We start from the raw sequence: 27,886 nt of genomic DNA on the forward strand, positions 1-27,886 counted from the left end.
TAGGGTGTGGTGAGTCAGAAGTTATATTTGTAGAATTGCTTTGGGAAAGAGAATCTAATTGTGTAAAGATCTGCCACTGCTGTTCTTTCACATATACCTCACTACTTAGATTCCAGTAATTTCCCAAAAGTAAATTATGTTTCAAGTCCATCAAGGCCTGCATATTCATTGTCCAAAAATACTTTCTTTGTTTTTTCAGGCAGTGGCACACAGGTCTTAAAATATTTTGGGCAACTCGTCCGCTTGCTACTGGTAGAATCTCCAGTTCTTACAATTTGTTAGAATGCGCCAACCTACACTTGGAAAATAATAATGTAAATAGTATGACAGTGGGCATCAAATCTGAATGAAATATCTTTCAACAGAGAACATTAGAAACAATTTTAGTGTAATGAGTTTCTATCATCCACCTTAAAGTCTGCTAAAATGTACTTGTATTTAGCCAGTCACTTTTTCTCAGCCCTAGGAAGGAGGCAATGGCAAACCACTTCTGAAAAACCTTGCCAAGAAAACTGCAGGGACTTGTTCAAGAATTGGACACGATTGAACAGATTTTTTTAAAAAAATTAAAATACACATTTCCAGTCACATTCCACAAGAAAATCACATTAGTAATGAATATGTAACACAGATGTGTGCTGTTTTAACAAAAGCCTCTTTTTATTGTGTCAAAATAATTCAAATATTAAAAGAAAATTATATAAAAATTAGCAAAATATTAAATATTAACATTATTTTTAGAAAGAAAATGAAAAAGGGGCTTTTTCTCAAATTTTTCTTTCACATTTAAACAACTTCAAAAATTTCATGCAATTGCTCAAAATTTCTTTTCTTTCCCCCTTTGTCAAACAAAAAATCAGTAATTCAAACATTGACAGATTGCACATATCAGTCTACTGCTGCAAATCAAATGGAAATTCATCCTTCAAAACATTGTTTTATACTTTTGGCTGGTCATCCTCTATACACAAAAGTTTCCAGTTTTTTTTAATGTTTTGATAGATTGCAAATGCTGTAACCCAAGCAGAACATATTCATTAGGCTGTACAAAGCATTCAGAAATGCTACTCTGCAAACTATGTTAGTGTGAATGATACACTCTTCCTCACAGTTTTAAAACAATCTCATCCTCTGGAAGGTTCATGCAGCATTTTGAAGGCTGTCTGCATGTACATGCATAGAAAACACTTCCGCTGAAACTGCAGTGAAACAATGGTCGTATTAGCAGTCCTGTAGATGTCAGCCCCAATTATAGTATGTCCAGATTATATGATTTAAAGTTCCAGTTTATAACAGTATTTGCAGCAGCAAGACAATTGCATCAAGTTGTTATTAATTTATTATTTATACTTCAGAAGAATAAAGTTGGTTATCACCCAGATGCCTACTTTTCCCGTCAGTAACTCAACACTGATAGTTGCATCCTCTTGTCTGAATTTTGAATCAGCATCTCTTTTTGTTCATGCAAGGCCCATCCAAAGGATTGGGGATCTCTCCCTAATAGTCATGAATCTCCCAACCTTCAGGAAACCACAGTGGAATCTCAAGAAAGAGGGATTTTTTTCAGACTCTTTTTTGTGTTGAACTATGAGTATGGGAATAAGCACAGGGGCCCTTTCAGAGCATTTCTGTCATTAATACGTTCCAAACAAATGAAAAAGCCCAAAATTGCCATTAGTTTTCAACACCAAAATAGTCAAATGTTAGCGTCATGATTTGGAGGCTTCCCCCCCGCCCCCATTTTGGGTGAATTTTAAGAGTAGGAGTAAAAGTTCTTTGCTTCCCAGGAGTTTCTTGCTTCCATTCCCACTTTTTGCAAAGAAAGAATGAAAAATTGCTGTTCTTCCACCAAATTTAATAATATATAATATATAATATAATATAATATAATATAATATAATATAATATAATATAATATAATATAATATAAATTGTGAGTACCATTGGAACTGCAGTGAGCCATTCTATTTGATAATTGAGGTCATCCAAGAAGATTCATTGGGCTGGATTCATTTCCCCATAACTTGAGGTCTTGCTTTCTTTCAGCCCACCTCAGGACTCTGAAATGCTATTCCTGCTGGATTGAGATGGTTAGCTTTTTATTGCTTTTTTTTGAAAGCCTTAAAACATGTCTTTTTGAATAGGGATTTACTTGTTTATTTTAAATCCTTCTTGGTTTAACTCTGATTAAAATGTAACTATTGTAAACTACTAAGATATTTCAATTGTCAGTGGCATAATATATAGTTAAGTAAAATACAGTTGTTGGCTATCACAAAATTCTGGGGAAAACCTAATTAGTTGAACATGGTTTTTAAAACAAGAAAGAAAGAACAAATGAACTAGACATGGATTATAATATTTGGCAATTACAATCTTATTCATGGAAGGAGTCAAGGTACTGTTAATACATCTTCCAGTTGTAGATTCATGTCTAGCATGTTATTGCCTTGGTTATGTGCTAACCTATTTTGGATTGAACTCTTGGATTTGAAACAGGAATCCTGGATAAAACTTTATGCTTACCAGTTTCCTAAGAAATCTGCTATTAGTCCAGTGAATAGACTTAGCTGAGTAGTCTGAATGACTTGCTGCTCTGCCAGGGACCTCATGTATTTGTGCTGGATCCTATATAGTTATCCTCTCCCAAATATCCAGAAGTGATATGAAGTTAGGAACAGAGCAGTTCAGTTACTAAGAATGCAGATGTGCTGTTGCTGATGTTGAACATGGTGATAGCAAAATAAAATTATCCAAGTATTCAAAAACCCACAAAGCAAAGAAGCCACCCTGTCACTACAGTTGAAAAATACATACTACTGTACCACTGTATGACAGCTTTACATAGACATAATAATGAACTTATCCTTTCCATTTATTTAGGTGGAATTTGTTCCACCTACACCAAGCTCTGAGTATTTAAAAATTGATTGTAACTGAATATTCAGATCTGTGATATTCCAGTAATCATGCATGGTATAAACATGTATGCTGTGAAATGGCAGCCATTTAGATGTAGAAATATATGTTGTATAGATACACTAGAAAAAAACAAAACAAACCAGATCTCTGATCCTGTTATGGTGCTAATACCCTCAATTTGAAAAAAAATGTGAACATTGAAGAGCACTAATGGCACTTTTTCTTAGAAAGGCCTATGTGCTATACAGTAATCTAATTTAGCTTCTTAATGTCTTATGCATGTGCTAGTTAATTTTTATATTTATGCCATTGTGTATTAAATATTGAATTGCTATAAAATAATAGTTAAGATAATTTTCAATTGTTAAAACTTTTGTAAGCATTTAAAAGCCATTTTAAAGCAAATATTTAATTATAAGAATTTAATTAGGAATATATCATTCTTGTTACTTTTGTTATGATGTTTAATGATACAGCAATTACTATCTCCAAACAGATCTGAAGAGGGAAGCTAGTATCTGTCACATGCTGAAACATCCTCATATTGTTGAACTTTTGGAGACCTACAGTTCTGATGGAATGCTATATATGGTTTTTGAATTGTAAGTTTTAAATTCCTCATATTCTTATTTTTTGAGACCTTCAGGTCTTCTAGAATGCCAAGTATGATTTTCACATTGTAATTTTTACATGTGTATATTTGCATGTGTAAGTATGTGTATGTGTAATTATTATTTGCATATTCTGTTCAAATTGTAACTACCATAGTTATATCTAGCCAAAGGAGAATAATGTGATCAGTTAGGGTAGTAATTAATTTTCTTTAAATTAGTGCTGAATACTGTACTAAGGAAAAGATATACTTTCATGTCGTGCTTGCTTGCTTGCTTGCTTGCTCTGTTCTATTCCTGTTTCTGTTCCTGTTGTAAAGTCACCCAACTCCCAAATGACTCTGAGCAGCTTACATTTTAAAAGTCAGAAACAGTAAAATAAAGAGGAGAAGGGGAATGAACATCCAGAAAAAACAAGCCCACAGAGTAGAAAAACAATAGAGGCTTGATAATCACCCCAACCCTAGGCTGGGGAACAAAACTAGGTTTTCAAAGATTTTCAGAACAAATGCAGGGTGTGGTAAGAAGAGAAAAGGAGTAAACAAAAAAAGTTGAAAGCATGAAATAAGGAAAGGGAATACAGGTGGGTCACAATTAGCGTAAGCTCGAATAATGTGATATTCTATGTTGTGCAAATTGTAAATTGATACCAGGTCGCATTTAATGCAACCCAAAATTCAGTTAATGTGAGGCTAGCACGTGTGCAATTGAGATTAGTGCATGCACAGTTGCAGTTAGGGTTTTAGATGCTGCTAATCTTAGTATGTGCAAAATGGAGAAAAGCAAGTTTCTGTCAGTAATGTGCAAGTAAAAGAGTTCATTCTCAATGAATTTGAAGATATCTTTCGAGCTGTAGAAGTTGTGAAGCAAAATGTTATGGATGCTGACCCTAACCTCAATCAAAGCGTGCAAATTCACAGAGATGTGGATAAAGTACTCTGCATCTGTCAGCATATATATGAAGATTTAAAGAAAGAGAAAACTGTTCAGTCTACACTGCTAAAATATTTTGAGAGACAACAAAGATGTTTTTGTCAGTGTAAGCTTACTTTCAGGAATGATGTTTAATTTTTTTTTGTTTTTATTTTGCTTTCTATAAGTACTCTGTGACTTTGCTAACTATACATTTAAATTACAAGTACATTCTTTTTATCCTTTACTGTAATATTTCATTAATATACACATGCAAGTTTATGTTTAAACATTTTCTGTCAAGCTGGAACCAATTACCATATTTTCCATAGAAAAATCACTTCGAAAAGTGTGAATTTGAATACTGTGACCATTTCGTGGGATTCATTAACCACACTAATTGAAACCTACCTGTAGTTAAAAGTAGGTTATACTAACACTATTCACTATATGTCACCATATCTTTCTCTCCTTGCAAACCATAACTGTTTTCAACACATCCATACATCACTTCAGAGATTGCCTTGTTTTTTAATCTCACCTTTTTTCTGAGGATATCATCTATACAATCCAACCACGAGTGTCTCAGTTTCCCCCTTTCTCTTGATCCATTCAATCTTTCTTTATGTATTCGTTTTCCTTCTCTCTACATGATAAAACTATGTCAACCTATTATTTTCATATTGATCTCTCACTTTTGCATTTAATCCATATTCATTCAGTACAATAAGCTTTCTCACATTCATATACTGTCTGTTTGGCGAAAAGCTGCACTTGCACTTCCCAAATTTTGTTCTTTTACTCTTTCAGTCAGAATACTATCAAATATCTTCCCAAGCACGCTTAATGTATTAATCTTCTGTTTTTGTATTCTCTCTTCTTCCCTTTCTCTTTGTACAGGGGAACAGTAATGGCATTCTTTTAATTGGCAGGCAGAAATGCAGTCTTCACACACACATTAAACAAGTCACATAACTTCTCCATAAGCAAATCACATCCATAATTTAAGGTTTCTTCAGTTACACCATCTACATGTGCAGTCTTGCCATTTTTAACATTCTCCCAGCATTTATAACTTCCTTTTCATCCTTTTTTTGGACTCTAAGTTTTATAGCATTTATTTCATTCCACTCCACAACATGTCACTATCATTTTCATACAAACATATGATATAATCCTTCCAGCATACTCAAACATGAGTTTCATTCCAAATTATTTCATTTATTTTAATTTAATTCACTTTGCTGGAAGTTCCTTGTTTAGGCCTCTTAACCCTGTTCAAAACCATTTTTTATACCCATCAAAATTGCTCTGCCTTTTTTTTTCTTTTACTCTTAACCATTCCTCATGTCTTTGACTGCATTTTTTTCTATATGTATACACTATACCATACCTTTCTCTCAACCTTATTTTTTACATGGCTTTATATGTGGTTTTCCTCATTCATTGCATTTTTTACTTCATTCCACCAAGCATCCTTTTTATATTTCCCATTATTGTAGTTCAGTACACTTCTGTGGCATTCTGTAACATTATTCTTTTTACTCTCTTCTAAACAGCTTCCTCATCATCTTTCCTTATAGCCATTTTCCACTCATTCTTTTGGAAGATTAATCCATTTTCTAATACTTTATCATACAAGATTTATACTCTCTCTTCCTGCACTTGTTCTACTTTCATTTATTTCACTTTTTTTCCTTTTCTAGATGTCCATTTTTCCTTAAGATCCACTCCTGTCACTATCAAAAAATGGTCTGTTCATATTCAGTGCCTCTTACCACCTTTATATTCTTCACTGATTCAGTCTCATCATGCAGTCAAATCCATCATGTATTTGGATTTCTGTTCATTCATTTGCCATGTGTACATATGAAAGACTTATATTTAAATCACCTATCTGAAACAAGCAGACCTTTTTTAAAAACAATTGTGCATCATACAGACACTGCTCTCATTCATTCTTGGCCTCTGATTGTGCATACATTTTTCTGTCCTCTTCTCATTCTAACCTATCTATTCCTGGCACTTAACAGAATAATTTTCTCCCAGATCACATTCATTCAGAATGTTGCACAACTCTTAATACTCATCTCTGTTTCTTCCACCAGTTATTGGAGCATAATCCATAACATATAGATTCCTAGTTTCTTACACACCATATCAGTCTAGATGACACCAGTTCATACTTTCTGACATACATTTTACAGTTTTCATTCATAAACCTACAATTTGACTTGTGTGCATGAATTGACTGAGTAAGCAAACTGAGAGACCAAACAGGAATTTAGCAAGAAAAGTGGGAGGCACTTTTTTCTTGTTTAGTTTATCAGAGGAATATGGAGATAGAGGAACTGCTTTTATGACTGCAGGAGTTGTGCCTGTTACTTTTTCCTCTTTGAAGACATGTGCAGGTTAATTGTTCTCCTGGAAGGAAAGATGAAAGGACTAGAGGCAGAACTTTACCCCCCCCCATCCCATATATTAGGGAAGATGGGAAATTCAGACAGAAGAAGCACTTTTGAAGGGACACAGCACCAAGAAGCTCCTCATAGAACAGAAGAAAGCCAAATGGAGTGGACAAAAAGATGGAGGAATGTGACGAAAGGTCAGAAGCACCCAGAGTCACTTCCTTGTGAGATGGGCAGTGTCCAAATTTGAAATATAAATAAATAGACCTGTCAAAAAGAGTCTTTATGCTCTAGACCTTCAGAATAGATTCCAGGGCCTCACTGTTGATTTTGTTTCTGGATCCCTGGATGAAGAGCAGCTTCCACAAAAGAGGACTCTAGAGGCTCTGCAAAGCAAAAGATCTCTGCTTCTCCCCTGAGGAGGAGGATGAAATGAGTGGTAGTAATCATACTACCCACTGAAATGGTCTAAAGTAGCAATCTCAATTGGATAGCCTTCAAGAGAAGTTTGGCTTCTTTGAAAATGGGATGCATTTCCAAAATGAGGGACTCCTGGCACCTCATGAAAACTGGGAAGAAGGTGCTTAGAAGGTGCCTCACAAACCTGATCCAGGAGTTTAAACTGCTGTAGGAGAGAAATCAGGAGGGACCTGGATCTAAAAAACAGGTGGCCTAACTCTCAGATTGGAGGACCTTGCCCATATCGTCAGGAATTACAGATCCAAACCCTACACAAATAATCCTACACAGCTGTGCCTCTGGGACCTCAATTGGACCTGCCCAGTTTGAATCTAACTGAGTGGATCTGAGCCCAACATCAACCAGAGAGTTTCACAGTTGGTTATCTGTGGAACAGAACCTCTGAGAGCCCTCAGTACCTTGCAGGTAACAATGGCCATCCTACTTCCCTCCCCCAGGCTCCTAGGCAAGCACATTTCCAAGAAGGAGATCACCCCCTGGGCCCACTCAGGTCTCAGTTATACATACAGGCCAGTGCCCTCATCCATAAGGTCACGAATGAGGGCAGATTTATTACACCTTTGTAATAGTAAAGGTAAAAGCTGAGGGCTGGACATGAGGCCAATTCAAACATCCCCAAATTCCTGTCATGTTTAGTCCTGCTGATCATAGTCTGAATGTTCCTGCTTGCCCTCTCTCCTCCCCACAATCCCCTTCCACTCCTAGCACCCCCATCCCAGATACTCATATCCTCACCCATATACTTTTTAAATATACCCCTTGCCCCCACACCAGTAGTCATCCTGGCCCCTCACGGGGCCCCAAGCACCCTCCCAGCTGCTCTTGCCCCAAGGCATTCAGGAGCCAACAAGGTGTTAGGTCCTATGTTGAGTTCTACAGACCCACCCAAAACCACAGACAACCCTGGATAGAAGATTAAAATCTTAGAAAAGGTGGGTAGATGACAGGGCTGTTCCTCCCAGGTCTGGGTAAGAGGTCCCAATAAATCAGTGCCCAAAGCTGAACACAAAGGACAGAAGCTGGAGCTGTCAAGAACCTCCAAAACAATAAGGAACCCTCTGGATCGACCTGGTGCCTTAGTTTGGAACTACAAGTATTGCTCTGGCTCCCTTCTGCTCCTATTAAGGGCACCCCTCTAAGTTCCTCACCCCCAGGTTAAAAAGTACCTCGGGGCTGCTGTCTTCACCAAGCCATATATCTCGGGGGTTAGCAAAAGACAAAGAGAACTCATTGCAGACTCTCAGTCAGTGCCAGGCCTCACCTCTCCACCAGCAGCGTTATACTTAGTTTCTCCTTGCCAGCCACCAGCTCTTCCTTATCTGTCATTAGTCTTGCCGCATCCAGTTGGCCTAGAAGCCCTGCCACATCAAACCATAGACTTCTCTGTGGCATTTCAGGCTCTCTGCCAGCCTCCTCAATGATCCCTTGGCACAAATCAGGCTCCCACTTGTTCCTGCCAGCTCCAGGTGTGATGTCCTGCGTTCTGTTGGTTCCACTGGCTCCACTGACACCGGCTCTGGTGCTCACAGGCCCTCCATCATTGCTTCCAACTCTGCTGTCTCTGGCTCCAGCTTCAGGCTTGTGCCAGTTCTCATTTGTGCCCTTGTTATTGCTTGCCACTCCTCTAGCAAGCACCAAGTTCTCTGCATCTCAGAGAGCTACTGGAGCATCGTGGGTGCTGGTAGGTGCACTACCAAACCATCCCAACACTCTTTGTTGACCAAGGGCAGCCATGACCCACATTCAGACAAAAACAACCCCCAAAACATAGTAAAAAATTAAACAAACCTCAAGCCCCTCTTAACTAACACCCACATCCAGATGCCATTTTGAATGCAAGTTTGTGTCTCACTGCCTACATAATGCCACTAACACATATATACTGTTTCTTAACTTTGCTAGGTACATATGCAGAATAGAGGAATTCCAGATACACTATCTGGAATTATAAATCTAGATAAGAGGACTAGTACTAAGTGTGCATTTTTTTTCAGGAAATACTTAATACATTTTAGTGGAAGAAGAACTATATCATGCCTCATTTATATACTGTAGAATTTATCTCCTTAGACTGATGATATGTTACTTACACTGATTTTAAATCTATGTAAATGTGTTCATTTAAAAAAAAAAGAATATCTGTTTATTCTTGGTTAGTTATATTTTGCTGTATTGCTGTGTTGTATTTTGCTATATTTTGCTGTGTTGAACATTGTCTTCCCCCTATTTTTTTAAATTTACTGTTCAATATAATTTTCATTCTACAAATAGTAACAAAAATTACCACTGATTATTTGGGAAGAAATTGTTGTGATACATAGTTTTCATTATTGGTAGGACTAATCAGATGCTTACTAGTACTAAGCAATTATCAGAAAGTTGGTCTCAAGGCCTAAATGGATGTTTCCAACTTCGTAATTCTACTTCTGAATATGAATATATAGGGCTTTCTCCCAGGTTTTCTCCCATGTACAGAATTTTCAATATAGATAAAGTACACCAAGATCATCCTATTAATAGCAAGAGACTGAGATTGGGTTCCCAAATACCGTATTTTTCCGACAATAAGATGCCCCCATGTACAAGATGCCCCCCACTTTTCCAGCCCAAAATTAAAAAATCAGTATTTTAAAGATAGTGCAGAACACATTTTTATTTAGTAATTAGTTAATATTTACACTCGGTGGGAGGAGGTCCAAACCGTCTCTCTGCAGCTCTATTTCCAGGCTCTTTTGCATAACTAATTACATTCAAGCACGAGTGAAACTGCCGATAGCTTGTCTGTGCAAACAGCCTTCCTCTAATTGGTTTGTTCAGCATCAGCTGACGTCAGTTACATCAGGCTCCTGATTGGAGGAAGTCTGTTTGGGAGACAAGCTATTTCACTTGTGATTGGAGGCTAGCAATAGGAGGAAGCCTCTCTGCAGAAACAAAGTTTGGCAGTTTTGCAACCGCGATTCTCGGCTGACTTCCTTGAATAAGACGCCCTTCAGTTTTTAGGGTAAGGATTTTAGAAAAAAGTATCATCTTATAGTCGGAAAAATACGGTATATTGATGAATTGTCACATTTGTAAAAGATGAATGATTGTAGGATTTTAAAGTACCTCATGTGCACATATAAGCTTTTCACACAGATTCGTCTTTACCACTTTTGATTTATAGGAATGTAGATAAGTTATTTACATTTTTCATGTTTTAAATATCAGGGAAAAGATAAAAGTTAATTAGCATAAAATTTTAGAGCTGCCTCTATATTAATACTTAGCTGCTTGTGTAAAGCCACAAGAAACAGGAATTTATTAAGTAAACTAATTCGCTGGATTTATTTCAGGCCTCAGTTTAGTTCTGAAACAGTCTTATTTGCTCTTGTTGGTAAATTATCTGGAAACTGAACAGGAGAAGTACATTTCTGTTAGTTTGGCTACTTTGGATTCCATTGATCACAGTATTTGGTTAGAAGGGAGGGGTTTGGGGAAACAATCTTATGATGGTTCGTATCCTACTTAGTAATGTTTCTCCTAGAAAATGTTTTTACAAGATGCCTGTTTGATGTCATAGGTGCTTTTCTGTGGCAACTCTCAGGAATCCATCTCTTTCTGAAATTGCTGGGATAGTTCCTTAGGGGCTTGGGGTGGAATGTTGTCAATATGTGGATGATATCCAGTTGTATATGTTCTTTAACCTAAATGATATGTCTGTAGATGTTGTAAACAAATGTCTGGAGGTGATTATGATCTGAATGAACTTCATTAAAAACTAAAATTAAATACAGAAAAGACAGACACTCTTGATGATGGATAACTGTGAACCCAATTTAATTATTTATCCAGTACTATTTGGAGTTGCACTCCTTTTGAAGCATTTTTTTTTTTTTTAATCTGCGCTCAGTCGTTACCGACTCTGCAGTGACTGCTTGGACGAGTCCTTGCAGTTTTCAAGGCAAGTGTTTCGGAAGTGGTTTGCCAGAGCCTCCTTCCTAGAGCAGAGCCCAGCTGGCGAGCGCAGGAAGCGGGGTTTCCATTGCTTCACACCCTTTTCGGGCGCGCGCGGTTTTTCGCGCTTACCGGCAACTGCTCCCGACTCCTTTTTTGCAAGGCGCTGCCAGCATTTTTCCTCCCACCGGAGTGAGAGTACCCATTTATCTACTCACATGAGTTTTCGAACTGTTGGGTTGACAGGAACTGGGGAGGAAACAGGAGCTCACCCTGCTAACGCGAAGGCTGGACTCGAACCGCTGAAGTGTCGACCATTTCTGGCCGGCAACTTTCAGCGTCATTAAGCCGCTGCGCCACCGCGTCCCCCGCTTTTGAAGCATATGCAATATTAATTACTTAATATTCATAATATAGGCCAATCCATAAAGATACTTTAGAGATTACAGCAGGTCCAAAATATGCAAATATAGATCTATGAGTTCTCAAAGATCAGAGTGTAACAATGCAATTGTTACTGTAGATGCAGACTGGTTACAGTCACAGTCAAAGGCATCAAAGTGCTAATTATGATCTTTGAAGCCCTGAGCAGCTTAAGACTAGAATAGCCACAGGACTGCCTGTTCTTGAATGAACTTAGATAGACATTCTCTTGAGCTCTCACTCCCTGTGAAGCCAGATTAATGACCATATGGAAGCATATCCTTTCAGTAGCTACTCCCATTTTGTGGAATTCCGTAAGTTTTTGAACTGAAAACTTGTTTTCAGATAGGAGCTGAAAACGTTCATGGTCTTTGACGGCATTGTTTAGTCAGTCCTAGTAATTCTTATCTTTCTGTTCAATTGATGTTTTAAAGGTATATATTATATTTTTTACTATGATTTAAACAATTGTTATAATTTTAATTCTGTTCTTAATTCTCCTTTTACCTAGCTTTGAATGCATTTTAAATAGCAAATGAGATGGAAATGTTTTAAAGAAATAAATAAGAGATGCAAACCTGCAGAATGTTTTATTTTAAAAAAAAAATGTTGATAAAGCTTATCCTTATAATCATATTATTATTGTTTTTCAGCAAAGAGATAAGTTCAATTAGAAGATACGTGGTTTTTAAAATTTTATTGTTTTTAACCTATAAAGTGGAAGAGAAAAACATAACCAAATACAAAAATAAAATAAGAATTAAAAAACACAGAGAAACTGAAAAAAGAGGAAAAGGAAAAAATGTTCAAATAATTATATATAAAACAGAAACTGGAGTCTTAAACCACAAGCTAAATTTTTATTACATAGAGTAACATTTCTACAACATTGATAAAAGGCCAGCTCATAACCAGCCAGCAGTTTTAGATCAGATGTATTAGAGTCTTTCTGCTGGAATAAAATGCCAAGATATTAAGAGAATCAATAACTTTCTAAAAGTGCCAGTAATGATTTTTGAGATGGATTATTTAAATTCCACAAAGCACTAGTGATCAGAATATAAGCCCAGTAATACAAGTGTACTTTGGGGAAGTTAAAATCTCTGTCTTCATATAAAATATATAATTTGAAAAAGAAAATCCAAGGATCCATCCCATAAGAACGTTCTTGGTATCTTATCACAGAAATATTTGTTTCCTTATTTCTTTCTTTATTAAATATATATCCTGACTTTCATCAGGAATTCAAGGTAGCATACATAGCACTCCTCTTTTCCTCCACAACAGCCCTGTGAAGTAGGTTAGGCTGAGAGAAGGTGACTGAGAGTCATCCAAATACCTTCCGTGGATAAGGATGAGCTAGTTTTCCTATTAGCCCCACACTTGAATCACTGCCAACAAAGAAGTATTTCTGGTAATATATTTATTGTAAGATGTTTAAATGAGTTTTTAAAAATGTAAGAAAACTTAGAACCAGTAAGATATACATTAGACTTACTCCAATTAATGGAATAACCTGAAAAATTACTAATGTACTGTACAATAGAGTACACTAGCAATTATCAACAAGGCATAGAACGTTATTATCATATACAGTAATAATAATTTATGCTCCACTCTAGCCAGCTGAATACACAAAATGTATTTTTAAATAAGATTGGCCAGTGGTTCCAAAGTCAGAATAAAGACAGGAGGAGAAAGTGCACATTCTTGACAAGTTGCACATAACATTCTGATGGGTGAAGAAATAATTCCTTGATAAACTAGTGTCAGCCTTTTGAGATAAGCTAGTACAAGAAACAGACACAGGGATACCTGTGTCTAAGGGATACTTATTGTAGTAAGGTAGAATAAAGGAATGTTGAAAGCTTGTCTAAATTCCTCTCTGATCCATTTTAAAATCAGTGTATGGTTGTTCTTTTTTGTGTTTTCTTCCATTTCAGGAATGTAATTTCTTCTCCAAGTCCCCTATTAATGGTTCTGTCCTTCCTTCCTCCATTAATGGCTCCCTCATACGTTTCCCAAGATCAGTTCTAAATTCCTTTACACAGAAATGATGGATTTGAGTACTGTATTTTAATATATTCAACAATGCATTCAATAATAATGAAACTAAAGTTGCTGTCAAAATGTTAGCACCCACATTTAACAAAGAAATTGGCCAATAACTTTCACATTCCACAGGATCTTTACCCACTTTCAGAACTTCCTATATAAAAATATTACTGAAGGAAGAAGGAAAGCTTTACTCAAAAAGGCATCTTTGTAAACTCCCAGCAATGTAGGAGCAAGAAAATCAACAAATAATTTCTATCAGTTTATAGAAAAACAATAAGGATCATAGCTGGGATTGTTTTGTTTTTACATAAATTCAAAAATTGAGCTACCATTGTCTTATAGGAAAAAACACGAATCCATAAATTGTCTGAGCAGGTAGAGTATGGGATTTTTGGCTGAAGCATATAGTTCCTTTTCTCCTTCCTCAGATATTAGTGCATGTCAGTGAAATATGGGTGGAAAGTTAAGTTGGTGATGGGTGAGTGTGCTTATTTATTGTGGTTTCAGTGTTAATAGTCTCTGGTTGACATTGCTTTGCACAGAAGAGAAACTACAGCAAACATATATAAGTTCAACCAGCTTTGCCATTGACTAAGTGAGGCAGTTACCTCAGGTGGCAGATCAACAATGGCAGCCTTCCAGGTGATTCTCGAAACCATGTATGACAGAACACTAACCTGCTCCTCTTGATAGTGCTCAGCTACAAGTTCATTCTGTTTCTGTACATTAATTGGGATGAAAGGGTGATGTCCATTGTGTCAGGTTGTCTGTTTTATCTTTCTTCTAAATCTATAAACCATCATTATTCCAAGAACTCAAGGCATTTTAATCTCACTGCAGCCCTGTGAACTAGTGCCAAAATAGTGCAAAAATCACACAATGATCTTCATGGCTCATTTGGGATTTGAATCTATAGCTTCCTAGTCCAAACACTACTTTACGCTTATATATGAGAATAGATACGGAAGTTACTCATGGATTCCCAATATCCATTCATTTGTTCTGGAGAAGAGAAAAGGCTGCAGGCGAACTTTTCCAAAAATTTTGCATCTAAGAATTTAGAAATGTCAGTAGCTGTTCATATTTGAGACTGTTTCTCCAAACTTGTATTGTGTTTTGAGATGAAATTACTGATTTCTGATTGCATTGTAAAACCTGTATGTTTTTCTAGTCTTCTAATAGAAAGATGACAAGGGCTGCTAGCAAGCTAAGTTTCAATTTAGTATAATTTATGAGTTATTTAGAAAATAATTTGAAAGTGTACATTTTAGAATATTAACATTACTTTGAAACTCAGTTTTGTGTTTCACAAATACTTTTTAAATACTTTTTATGTGCAGTATGGATGGTGCAGATCTCTGCTTTGAAATTGTAAAGAGAGCAGACGCTGGTTTTGTATACAGTGAAGCCGTAGCCAGGTATGTGTTCTTACTTTAATTTTGTGCTGGGAAGGATGAATAATAATTAACACTTATCTGATAGCTAATAATATAAACAGTACTGATTATTTTAAAGTCCAGAAAAGCTATATAGGTAGTCCTTGTTTAGCAACCACAATTGGAATTGGCAACTTGGTTGTTAAGTGAAGCGATCGCTAAGTAAAACCACAACTGTGCTTATGATCTTACTTCAGCTTTCCTTTGATTTACAGACCTGCAAAAGTCGTAAATGTGAGGATTGATTGCATAGTTACTTTTTCATCACCGTTGTAACTGCAAAGAGTTGCTAAATGAGGACTACCTGTATGCAATATAGTATTCTTTTTAAGAAGCTTAATATATGTTGAGGAAAGAAACTGAATTAAAACTAGTAATGTTTAAAAGACAAAGAGTGGATGGTATTATTTTAATTTCAATTCTCAATTGTTTTAAATATTTGTGACAAAATGTCTCAAAAGTTTATAATTGTACTATTATTAGCATCATCATTATCAGTTACACTTCTAAAGCTCCAATTAACAAAAGGGTTCAAGGCAAAGTGAAGAGCATTTAAATTAAGAGCGTAAATTAAGGCTAGGATCTGACCTAGATTTGATTAGCTCAATCTTTCTGTTTCTAGTTGTGGCTTGCAGGAAATTATAAGAGATAAAGTCAGTAGCACTGCCATGTTTGCCTCTTAGCAAGCTGTATTCAGAGGCACATTATTTTTGAGCACAGGGGTTTCATTAAATAATCATGAGTTATTGCACTGATAGACAAATTCATGTGAGACTGTTCTCTTTTAAAACCATCTAAGTAGATAGATAAACTTCAACATATAGTAACAAATTGTGTAAGTTGATCTGCATTATATTAGTTCAATGGAAGATGTTATGGGCTTAAATTTAGCTAAACAGGAGAGGAGTTGAATCCTATTGCTCTCATAACTAAATGTTATGCTATATTAACATGGGGGGTGTTCTTTTTCTGTTTTACAAAATAACACCAAAAATATTGGGAGTTTATGCCTTCTTAATTGTATTTATTTACTCATAAAATCTAGACAGAGCCTTTAACTTAGTTTAGCAATGTAAACAATGTTTTCAGTGTTCTAGACTAGTGGTTCTCACTATGGACCATATGGCCCCCCAGGGGGCCATGCCATATTTCTAGGAGTCCTTATTGCCTCTGCTAGGCATTTTATATCTTTAAGAATGTTGTTTGCTATTACTCAGTTATGTCTGCATAGAATTGTTTTTGTTAGCTATTACAAATACTTCGTCTTTATAATATAAAGACATATTATATAATACAGTTTAGACTAAGAAATAGTGCAGATGGTAAAACAGTTTTTTTCCAGGTAATAGTAACTATGTTGGGGATTACAAAGATAAATGAAGCTCACAAGGGAGCCATGAGCAAAAAAAGATTGAGAACTCCTGTTCTAGAGTACTGATAATCAGTATTTTTTATAATTGGGCATATCTGGAATTTTGAAAGTATGTTAGGGCATTCTCATAAAATGTTTATCATGGGAGAGGTTGCTATTATGAACCTATCCAATCACAAAAAATCATTTATCAGGAAGCACACTGAGGAAATTGTTGCCTTCTACCCTCTCTAGCTCCCAAGACACTTATCCTTTGTCTTTCTCTGAGCAAGTTAGTCCAGTTGCTAATAAAGCTTTTGATTGCAAGCCTTCACCATGTTTATTTTCTAAGAACACTTGTAGGGCATTTGTTGGGCAGGTGTTGGATGCAGAGGCATTCCTGTAAATAAAGATGATGTTAGAAGCTGATGCTTTGCTTTGCTGCATGCCAGCTTCCTATTTAATTAGAAAAAAAACCTTTATAATTCAAAGAAACATTAATTTAAAAAATGAAAAACAAATCTATGGGACAGGGAGTTTTTTTTGTCAAATAAATATAGGTAGAACTGTAATCCCATCTTGAGGCTACGTAGCTACTCATTGACTCTGAGTGGCTTACAAATAAGAAGCAATATATACCAAAGAAAACACAGCTGACCAGAAGAACAAAACTAAGCTAAACTAAAAGGGACTTCATAACCACCTTATCCCAAGGCTTTGGAGAACAACCACTTCTTTAGTAATTGTCAGAATGTCATAAGAATGGGGGCTATGAAAAACTCCGATATCATTCTAGAGGACAGGTGCTACAACTGAGTAGGTATGCCTCCTGGTCTTGTAAAATGACAGAGTTTGATGAACAGGACCAAAAGTGCACTCACTCGGCTTCATCACACCAGATGGGCAGAAACAATTGGAGATAGGGCCTGGCTATCTGAGGGAGCGCCTATGTCATGTCTTTGTCTATGCCTGTGCCTATGTCATATTTAAAGGTAATAATCAGCATCTTGAATTGCACCTGGAAGCCAAATGGTAACCAGTGAAGCAGTGGGGTCACGTGAGCATAACATGCTGCTCCCATCATTGCCTGCACCACTGCATTCTGGACCAGCTATAGTTATAGACTGCATTACAGTAATCCAGTTGTGAGATAGCCATAAATGACTGTCTGAAGAGTCTCCTGGCCCAGAAGAGGGTGCAGCTGGTATACCAGGCATACCTGTGCAAAGGCCCTCTTAGCCACAGCTGTTACCTGCTCTTCAAGTAGGAGCTGAGAGTCCAAGAGGATGTCCCAGATTGTACACGTCTCAGATGGAGAAGTGCCACCCCATTGAGAGTTAATAATGGAATATCTGGGGAACTGCAGGCTCAAGTAAACATAGCCACTTGTTTTGACAGGATTGAACCTGAGTCTGTTCCTCCCTATCCCGAACTGCACAGCCTCAAGGCACTGGGCTAGGACTTTGATGGCAACTGGATATCATCAGCATATTGGTGATACCTGACCCCAAACCTCATCACCATTGTTGAGGTAGCATCTACTGTTAAGCTTTAATGCCATTATTTCCCAACTGGGCTGATTCTATCCCTGCTCTCAGATGAATCTGAGTCCCCTTGGATTCAAGCAATACACAAAAAACTCTTATTATGTGGCCTCTCCCTTGACTCCCTATATTCTCTTGATTTCACTCAGGCTAGTAGAGCTATTAAGCCCAGAATTAAAGAGGACTTATCCCAAATTCTGTCCAAACTCAGTTTAACCATGTTAGGTGGAAACCAATCAATTACAACTCAACTCACTCATCTCTCCAGCCCAACAAAGGTTCTTCATTAGAGCCAGATATAATAGTCTACCTTCAATGCTTTTATATGAGAGATTCAATTAAACCCTCATGATTAACCTAACCCACTCCTGTGGTGATGGTTCAGTTGAATCCATTCTCCACGTGCTACTGCATTGCTCTTTCTACAATGATATCTTTCCTGTCTTGTTACATAGATGAAATTACCTTGAGGAACTTCATGTCAGCTTCCTCTTATCAGACAAGAAAAGCGCTATCATTCATAATGTAGCAAAGTTCTGTATAGTTGCTGTGAATGTATGCAAACACTAACTACCACATATAACTGACATCCCCATACTGATTCACTTATCTTATGGCTATGTGAATGGTTGGTTTGTTTCCTCTTCTCTCATTTCTGCATTTAGTTTATGTACCAATTTATCTGGTCACTGACCAAAATAAATACTAGCTATCTGACCCCAAACTGATGGATGACCTCACCCAGCAGTTTCATGTAGTTGTTAAACAGATGGGAAAGAGTACTGAACCCTGTGGCACTCACAAATGAGGGGCTGTGGGCATGATCACTTCTTACCCAGGAACACAGATTGGAACTGACCACAGAAAATGGGGAACCACTGTAAAACAGTGCCTCCCACCCCCAACTATTGAAGTTAGCCAAAAGTATAGCATAGTTGATGGTATCAAAAGTTGCTGAGACATCAAGGAGCACACGAACGGGCTCCACCCATGGGTCATCAGTAAATGCAACCAATGCAGTCTCTGTACTTAAACCCCAGATTGAAACCAGACTGAAATGGGTTCAGATAATCTACTTCTTCCAGGGACCTCTGGAGCTGAAGCTTGACCACCCTCTCCACCACCTTCCCTAAAAAGGAGAGGTTGGAGATTGGATAATAGTTAACCAAGACCATTGGGCCCAGTGATGACTCTTGAGAGGGTGCACCACAGCCTCCCTCACTCAAAGAGGCTGACACCACCACATGGACCCAACCACAGGTTCCTCCCAAGTGACTTTAACTGTCCAGGATGGACTTGAATCTAACAGGCAGGTGGTTGAGCTAACAGATTGGACAATCCTGTGCATAAATTTAAATAAACTTTTTAAAATAATGGCAGCATCATGAAGTTCCACAAAGGCGGAAGGTAAATGTCATGGGCATGATGGGATCATCATGAAAATACCATGACTTACATACTTGTATCATATGTCATGATACAGGTACATGGTTCTGGTATGTGCATGATGATATTATCATGCACATCCATTTTGATGCTCCTGGATGGGATAGAAATTTAAATATTTAGAAAGAAATTGCTGTTACACATGTTCTTTAAATAAATGCTAAATGTCAGGATCAAGGATCAAAATATTAAAAGGATTTTGGCAAGAAGCCCTTTATAATTGTCAAAATTTTCAGGAAATTTGGTTACTTCATGAAGTAACACTAAGAAAAGTTCAGAAATTGCTATTTTTAGATCCTAGACACAGCATTGGTCTTCAATATTTATATACTGCTACAGACTCCAATGTGTTTTTAAAAAAAACCTGAAAATCATGCATTCGCAATGCAGCTAAATACAGTAAAGCTGTGCAGTGCTTCAGATTTGAAGATATAAAAGTTCACTTATAGCACTTGTTGACAACTTAAACCAAACATGTTCTTTTCTGATGTTGTGTTGCAGCTATGGAAGACAGCCAAATGATCCTGGGGGTGGGGGGGCAGGAAACCAATTGTTTTAAGGAGTTGCCATTAGGTGCTGTGTGAGCACCTCCTTATATTCTGAAACATCTTTTTCCCATTGAACGTGGAGCTCTGTATACCCTTAAGTGGACCCTGCTTGGGCCTGAAGGGTGAAAGGCTGTAGATCTCAGATCTTCCCTCTCAGAAGTCCTTTGGGGCCTCATACTGTGGCCCAACCTCTTGCTTTCGGGTAGTAGCTTGGTAGTTCCTACTGTGTAAAGCAATATAGAGATGACTTTGGGGAAGAAACGACTGAACCAAAGCCTGTCAGAATTTTTTTCTGCCTCATCTTATACCAAACAGAATCAAGGCAGGATTATTTTGAGCTTCTTTCTCACACTTTCCAGTTTCCCACCACAGAATTGCTATTTTTCTCCCCGAAATCATATATACATTTCTTTACATATTGCCACCCCCTGTCTTGGAGGGAACATCTTACCTGGCATACCCACTACCACCATCATGTGTGAGAGGGAGCATTCTCACAAACAACTTGCACTGCCTTCCTGATGATAAATGCAAAAGTTGATGAAATCTGTATATTTCATCCTTCTGGCTCTATTCTTAGAGGAATGTGACTACAGAGTTAAGTCCTTAGCTCCCCAACCCCAGGAGATCAGTCACACAGATTTAAAAGTTTAAAAGGTTAAAATCCTTTTTAACTTTAAATATCGAACATGAAAACATTCAGTACTGAAGGAGATCAATTACAGTTCCTTCAAATTATTAGAAAACTGCAGTTAATCAAAAAAGAAAAGTTATAGAAGAAGGTACAGTGCTCTTAGCAGACCACAAAGGTTTTCCCATCTGCTACAAATTAGCATTCTGCAGGAATTATAGAAAGGTACTGGAGGAAATTTCAAAATAATTATTATAAATTGGAAAAAGATTCTAAACAGAAGTTATTTCCTCATGTACAACCTGAGGCTATGCATAAAAGAATAAACTACACATACACACAATTACTGAGCTTATACAGAGGTATAAAACGATAGCTCAGAAAAACAAAGATTATGCTTAACGCAGCATTCCTAGTCAAACATTTACTTTTCAGAGTAGCAATTTCCACAAACAGGTATTTTCTCTTTCTTAATTATTTCTGGACCCCCTGCTTCCTGAGGATTCCAGTAAGTTAATTCAGAAGTTTCTGAAGAACTAAACACAGCCCCAGTCTTTTGTCCAGCACCCGTTTATAGTTTCTGCCTGTGTTCAAGAAGGAATCCAAATTTTCCTGGCCCCAGCGAAAAGGGAGTAGTTCAGATCACCATCTGTACGTGACAGAAAGCCATAACTCAGTGTGAATGTTGATTGACCGTCTGGCATGAAGCTGACAGCCTGCAGTATTATGAATGCAAGCTGCTTTTCACAACTCATACCCTCTTTTAAAAGAAGACTATGCGGTTAGAATTAGTTTGAGATATGTCTTTTAGAAATATCTATGAGAAAGGCAGTAATGCTAAGATGACACATAACATAGTACAGTGGGGCAAAAAAGTATTTAGTCAGCCACCAATTGTGCAAGTTCTCCCACTTAAAAAGATGAGAGAGGGCTGTAATTTTCATCATAGATATACCTCAACTATGAGAGACAAAATGAGAAAAAAAATCCAGAGAATCACACTGTCTGATTTTTAAAGAATTTATTTGCAAATCACGGTGGAAAATAAGTATTTGGTCAATATCAAAAGTTCATCTCAATACTTTGTTATATATCCTTTGTTGGCAATGACAGAGGTCAAACGTTTTCTGTAAGTCTTTACAAGGTTTTCACACACTGTTGCTGGTATTTTGGCCCATTCCTCCATGCAGATCTCCTCTAGAGCAGTGATGTTTTGGGGCTGTCGCTGGGCAACACGGATTTTCAACTCCCTCCAAAGGTTTTCCATGGGGTTGAGATCTGGAGACTGGCTAGGCCACTCCAGGACCTTGAAATGCTTCTTACGAAGCCACTCCTTCGTTGCCCGGGCGGTGTGTTTGGGATCATTGTCATGCTGAAAGACCCAGCCACGTTTCATCTTCAATGCCCTTGCTGATGGAAGGAGGTGTTCACTCAAAATCTCACGATACATGGCCCCATTCATTCTTTCCTTTACACAGATCAGTCATCCTGGTCCCTTTGCAGAAAAACAGCCCCAAAGCATGATGTTTCCACCCCCATGCTTCACAGTAGGTATGGTGTTCTTTGGATGCAACTCAGCATTCTCTCTCCTCCAAACACAAGTTGAGTTTAGACCAAAACATTCTACTTTGGTTTCATCTGACCATATGACATTCTCCCAATCCTCTTCTGGATCATCCAAATGCTCTCTAGCAAACTTCAGACAGGCCCGGACATGTACTTGCTTAAGCAGGGGGATACGTCTGGCACTGCAGGATTTGAGTCCCTGGCGGCGTAGTGTGTTACTGATGGTAGCCTTTGTTCCTTTGGTCCCAGCTCTCTGCAGGTCATTCACTAGGTCCCCCCGTGTGGTTCTGGGATTTTTTCTCACCGTTCTTCTGATCATTTTGACCCCACGGGGTGAGATCTTGCGTGGAGCCCTAGATCGAGGGAGATTATCAGTGGTCTTATATGTCTTCCATTTTCTAATTATTGCTCCCACAGTTGATTTCTTCACACCAAGCTGCTTGCCTATTGCAGATTCAGTCTTCCCAGCCTGGTGCAGGTCTACAATTTTGTTTCTGGTGTCCTTCAACAGCTCTTTGGTCTTGGCCATAGTGGAGTTTGGAGTGTGACTGTTTGAGGTTGTGGACAGGTGTCTTCTATACTGATAACAAGGTCAAACAGGTGCCATCACTACAGGTAACGAGTGGAGGACAGAGGAGCCTCTTAAAGAAGTAGTTACAGGTCTGTGAGAGCCAGACATCTTGCTTGTTTGTAGGTGACCAAATACTTATTTTCCACCATGATTTGCAAATAAATTCTTTAAAAATCAGACAATGTGATTTTCTGGATTTTTTTTTCTCATTTTGTCTTTCATAGTTGAGGTATACCTATGATGAAAATTACAGGCCTCTCTCATCTTTTTAAGTGGGAGAACTTGCACAATTGGTGGCTGACTAAATACTTTTTTGCCCCACTGTATATACAGAATGTACAAACAAGATAACATGCATATATACATATATGAAAACAGACAATATCCCTCCATTACTAAATCCTCCTCCCCACTCTTCTGTATGAGTACTTGTCCTCCTTAAACATTTCTGCCACTTTATTCTCTTCCCTTGAATGTACTCAGTCTTAAAACCATACTCCTGCAGAATGAGACTACAATGTACAAATTTCTTGTGTTGAGTTTCCTGTAGCCATTTCAGTGCTGCATGGTCAGTTCTGAGTTCAGTCTACAGTTAAACCTAGCCCTACAGGTAGTGATGTAGTTTCTCAAGGGCATATATATTCTTTCTCTGACATAGAGCAGTGAGTCTCTCTCTTGGGTAGTTCATTATTCAGAAACATCACTAACTGAGGAACTTGGTCTGCACTAACTTCAGTTAGTGTCTTTCACTCTGAGGCATCAGTGGTTAACACAATCACCTTGTCCAAAGCTGGAGCTTGTAATGCAGGATAACTGCTACTTCCAGCTGCTCAAAGCAATCTGGCATTCATCAGACCACACTGGGTTTAGTTTGTAACACCCATTCCTGAAGGCTCTGAACCTAACAGTGTTAACATTTGTCTGTATTCGAGCACAAACACTTGGTAGTAACTGGCTAGCCCCAGGAAAGGTTGCACATGATTTTCTTTATAAGTACAATCCAGTCCTGGATTGCCTGTGCTTTGGCTTCCAGAGGTTATACAATCCCATAGCTCATTCATTCTCCCAGCTAGACTACTTGGTTTAGACCAGTTTGGTATTTCTTCCCTCGATAGCAAGTTCAGCTTACCTGATCAGAACTCCACTTCAGATGTTCCAGGTGCTTCTCCCAGTTGGTGGAAAAGCTAGCTACCTGAATTAAATATACAATGGCAAAATCATTTAAACCCATAAAGAGCTCATTTCCAGTCTTTGGAATGTCCCATGAAGGTATTCACATTATAAAATCTGGGTTTCTGGAAATTCTGTGGCATAGTGAAACTGTCTCACCTTCTTTTTACTGTAATGGGGACCTCTTAGGCTGTTTGGGTCTTCTTGGTGTACACTGATCTGAGGGCCAATACCTGATTTTCTGGCTCAGAAGTACATTCTCTGGCATGCAACTCATATGAGAACATAACCAGTGTCCTGTTGGATTGGACCCCTAGTGCAATCTAGTCCAGCAGTCTGTTCTCACAGTGGCCAACCAACTGTACAAGGAAGCCTACTACTCTCACAGGAGATGGACTTCAGAATCAGTCACACTGCCATCAAGGCTAATAGCCATTGATCCCCATTACTTCCATTAATCGGTCCAACCCTTTTTGGAAGCCAATCAAACTGATAGCCAGCACCACATCTCATGCTAGTGAATTCCAAAGTTGAATTACACATTGTGTAAAAAAATATTTTTTTCTGTCCTGATTCTTCCAGTATTCAATGACATTGGGTAATGTCTGGTTTGGTATTTGGGGAAAGGGAAAATAGCTTCTCCTTGTCCACTTTATCCGCACCATGCATAATGTTGTACAACTCAGTCATGTCCAATCTTGTTCACCTCCTTTCTAGACTAAAAAGCCTCAAGTGACATAACCTTTCCTCATAGAGAAGCTGTTCCAGCCCTTTTATCATCTTAGTTGCCCTCATCTGAACCTTCTCTAACTCCACTATATCCTTTTTGAGGTGCAGTGACCAGAACTACACACAGTATTCCAGATGTGGTTGCACCATTGATTTATATAAAGGCATTATTATATTGGCATCCCTATTTTCAATAACATGTGTCTTTGCCATTTTCGTTTGTTTTATTATTTGCAAGAATATGTGAAGTCATACATTAAAAGCAAAGTGTCTACTCTATGGACTATGGAATAAAGAATGGTTGATGCCATTTACTTGTGTCAATTTCAACTTATTTCGTGGCAAATTGGGATTCTTTGGGGAAAAGTGAGGGATTACCAATATTTCTGGCCACATCTGTAGTTTTCTCTGCTTCAAATTAGCTGGACTTTCCCCAGATTCCTAGAGTGTCTAACCATTTATCAGAGACTGTATGGGGGGATGATAATTTCTACTGTTTAAACCATTTCTCCCTTTGTTTTCAAAAAAGGAAAACTTATTCTTTTTTCAGCCAAGGGAGGAACTCAGATAATCCCTTTTGTGTATACAACTGAGATTATCTCTTCCTCATGAAGCATATTGAACACCTGAGCCTGTCTAGCAAGCAAGTGTGCTTCATAGCATGTTTAGAAAACAGCTATTGGTCAGAACTATTGGTCAAAAATACTACAAATAATTGTTTTGTAACATAATGTAAGGGTTCCTTGCCATTAAGAAACAGATTGTGTTGGAAAACATAAATTTTTGTATTGTAAAGCAAAATATCAAATTCATTGTTAATTTCAGTAAAGGTTTTAAAAGATTGATTCCATCATCCTCAACCTGTAAAAATGCCGGTTGGAGCTGGTGGGAGTTTTACATATCCAGTCAGCTCAGCTGGCATACCAAAAAGAGGTCAGCATGTGCTTTATCGATTATAGAAAAGCCTTTGATTGTATTAATCATGTCAAGATGTGGAAAGTGTTCAGAAAAATGGGAATCCCAGAACATCTCACTGTCCTCATGAGAAATTTACATACGGGTCAGGAAGCCACAGTACAGACAGAACATGGTAAAACAGACTGGCTCCAGGTTGGCAAAGGAGTGTGATAAGACTGCATACTCTCCCCTTACTTATTTAACCTATATTCTGAATATATATATATATATATATATAAATAAAGGGAAGCTGGATTGGAAGAAGATGAATGTGGTTTTAAAATTGGAGGAAGAAACATCAATAACCTGTGCTATGCTGATGACACTACCCTGACAGCCAAAAATGAAAAGGATCTGCAAGCCCTACTACTAGAAATCAAAGAGCACAGTGAAAAAATTGGACTAAAATTAAATATAAAGACCAAACTAATGACAACAGGTACAATAACCAGCTGTAGAATTGCCAATGAAGATATCAAAGTGGTGGATACCTTCTGCTTTTTAGGATCAACCATCAACAGTAAAGTAACAAGCAGTCAAGAAATATGCCACAGACTAGCACAGTAGAATAGCCATGAAGGCCTTCAAAAAGATATTAAAATGCTGTGATATGTCTATATTTGCAAATATCAGAATTGTTCAAGCCATGATACTCCCTGTGACACTCTATGGAAGCTAAAGTTGGACTTTAAAGAAGCAAAATAGGAAAAGTATTGATGCCTTTGAACTTTGGTATTGGAGAAGACTCCTGAGAATACCATGGACAGCAAAGAAAACAAACTGATGGATCATAGAACAAATCAACCCAAAGTTCTCACTTGGGGCACAAATGACCAGGCTCAAATAATCCTACTTCAGACACATTATGTGAAGACCCAGCTCTCTGGAAACGGCTGTAATGCTGGGAAAGTTGGAAGGAAAGAGAAGAAGAGGATGACCAGCAGCCAGGTGGATGGACTCAGTTGCAGTGGCAGTGACTGTACTGTTCGGAGACCTGAAATAACAGGTTAGGGATAGACCATCATGGAGAAAAGCTATCTATGTGGTCGCTAGTAGTCAAAAACAACTTGATGGCATCAACTGGCACGAATTCCTGCCTCTATTCAAAACTCTGAAGACCTTTGTACTAGTCCTTCAGATTGAAGTGATCCAGAGAGCTACAGATAGTCCTCATTTAATGACCACAATTGGGACCGGCAACTGCATCACTAAGCAACACAATCATTAAGTGAAACATCATGTGACCATGATGAACTTACAACCTCACTTCCTCTGCAGTTGTTAAGCGAATCACCCACGGTCATTAAGCAAGACATCACATGACCATGACTTTCGATTTTACCACTGGCTTCTCCATTGACTCTGCTTGTCAGAAGCTGGCTGCGAAACATGCAAATGGCAATCACATGGCTGCGGAACACTGCTATGGTTGTAAATGCCCATTGGTTAGAAGCACCCAAATGTTGGTAACATAACTGCAGGGATGTTGTGACAGTCATAAATGCAAGGACCGGTTGTAAAGTTACTTTTTCAGTGCTGTCGTAATTTTGAAGAGTCGCTATACATGGCAGTCGTTAAGCAAGGTCTCCCTGTACTGACAACACTACAATACTGGTTTGTTACAGCAAACAGTTGATAGTTTTCAGTGTGATGATGTATGTCTCAGTTGGCTCATAAAGCTCAACAGTGGTCCATATTCCAGGTACAGATAACAACTTGGAATTTCTCAGGAGGATGGCAGAAGTCCCATATGAGTGGAGTCTCATTCTAACTGTTGTCCATTATCTCTCTAGCGATTGGCATCTGCCAATGTTTGTGACTTGGGAAAACGCCAATTGTCCTTGATTCTGTAATAGAGGGGACACAGTCCAAGTCCCAAAGAATTACATTCCTCCATGACTTGAGATAATATTTCCCTTACACTTTTCAGCATACGACAAAGATGGTTCACAAATCATGTATCTTAGTAATCTTATAGAGGCCCAAAGAACTCTTCTTCATGTGCTGTACCTTCAAATTTCTTGATGTCAAGGTCTATTCTACACTGGAACCAAGTTTATAATGTGAACCTCAAGTCTTTCTGATTGCGTGGCTCATATGGTTCTTTTTTTCTCAGCTGAGATAATAGATTCATGAGTGCTGTGCATAAGCTATTCACTTGCATGTCTTAATGATAAGAATTGGCTTGCC

The 27,886-nt window shown here is 37.9% G+C and overlaps 1 protein-coding gene across 7 annotated transcripts in view; it reads left to right on the forward strand.

Annotated features, from left to right (window-relative positions):
* CASK (calcium/calmodulin dependent serine protein kinase) overlaps window positions 1-27,886 on the forward strand; it is a 187,921-nt gene that overhangs the window by 77,900 nt on the left and 82,135 nt on the right. For 6 of the 7 annotated variants that reach the window (XM_088144750.1, XM_088144746.1, XM_088144747.1 and 3 more), the window contains 2 exons: window positions 3,419-3,524; window positions 15,088-15,165. In XM_088144750.1, coding sequence (XP_088000876.1) covers window positions 3,448-3,524; window positions 15,088-15,165 — 155 coding nt within the window. In that variant the 5' untranslated portion in view covers window positions 3,419-3,447. Of the gene's footprint in view, window positions 1-3,418; window positions 3,525-15,087; window positions 15,166-27,886 lie in introns of those variants that run through there. The other variant, XM_088144752.1, reaches the window with a different exon arrangement.

The sequence above is a fragment of the Python bivittatus genome, unplaced genomic scaffold, assembly GCF_059951505.1.
Source record: "Python bivittatus isolate LINGU-HERP-01145 unplaced genomic scaffold, Pbiv_v1 ctg000350_np1212, whole genome shotgun sequence".
NCBI classification, from domain to species: Eukaryota; Metazoa; Chordata; class Lepidosauria; order Squamata; family Pythonidae; genus Python; species Python bivittatus.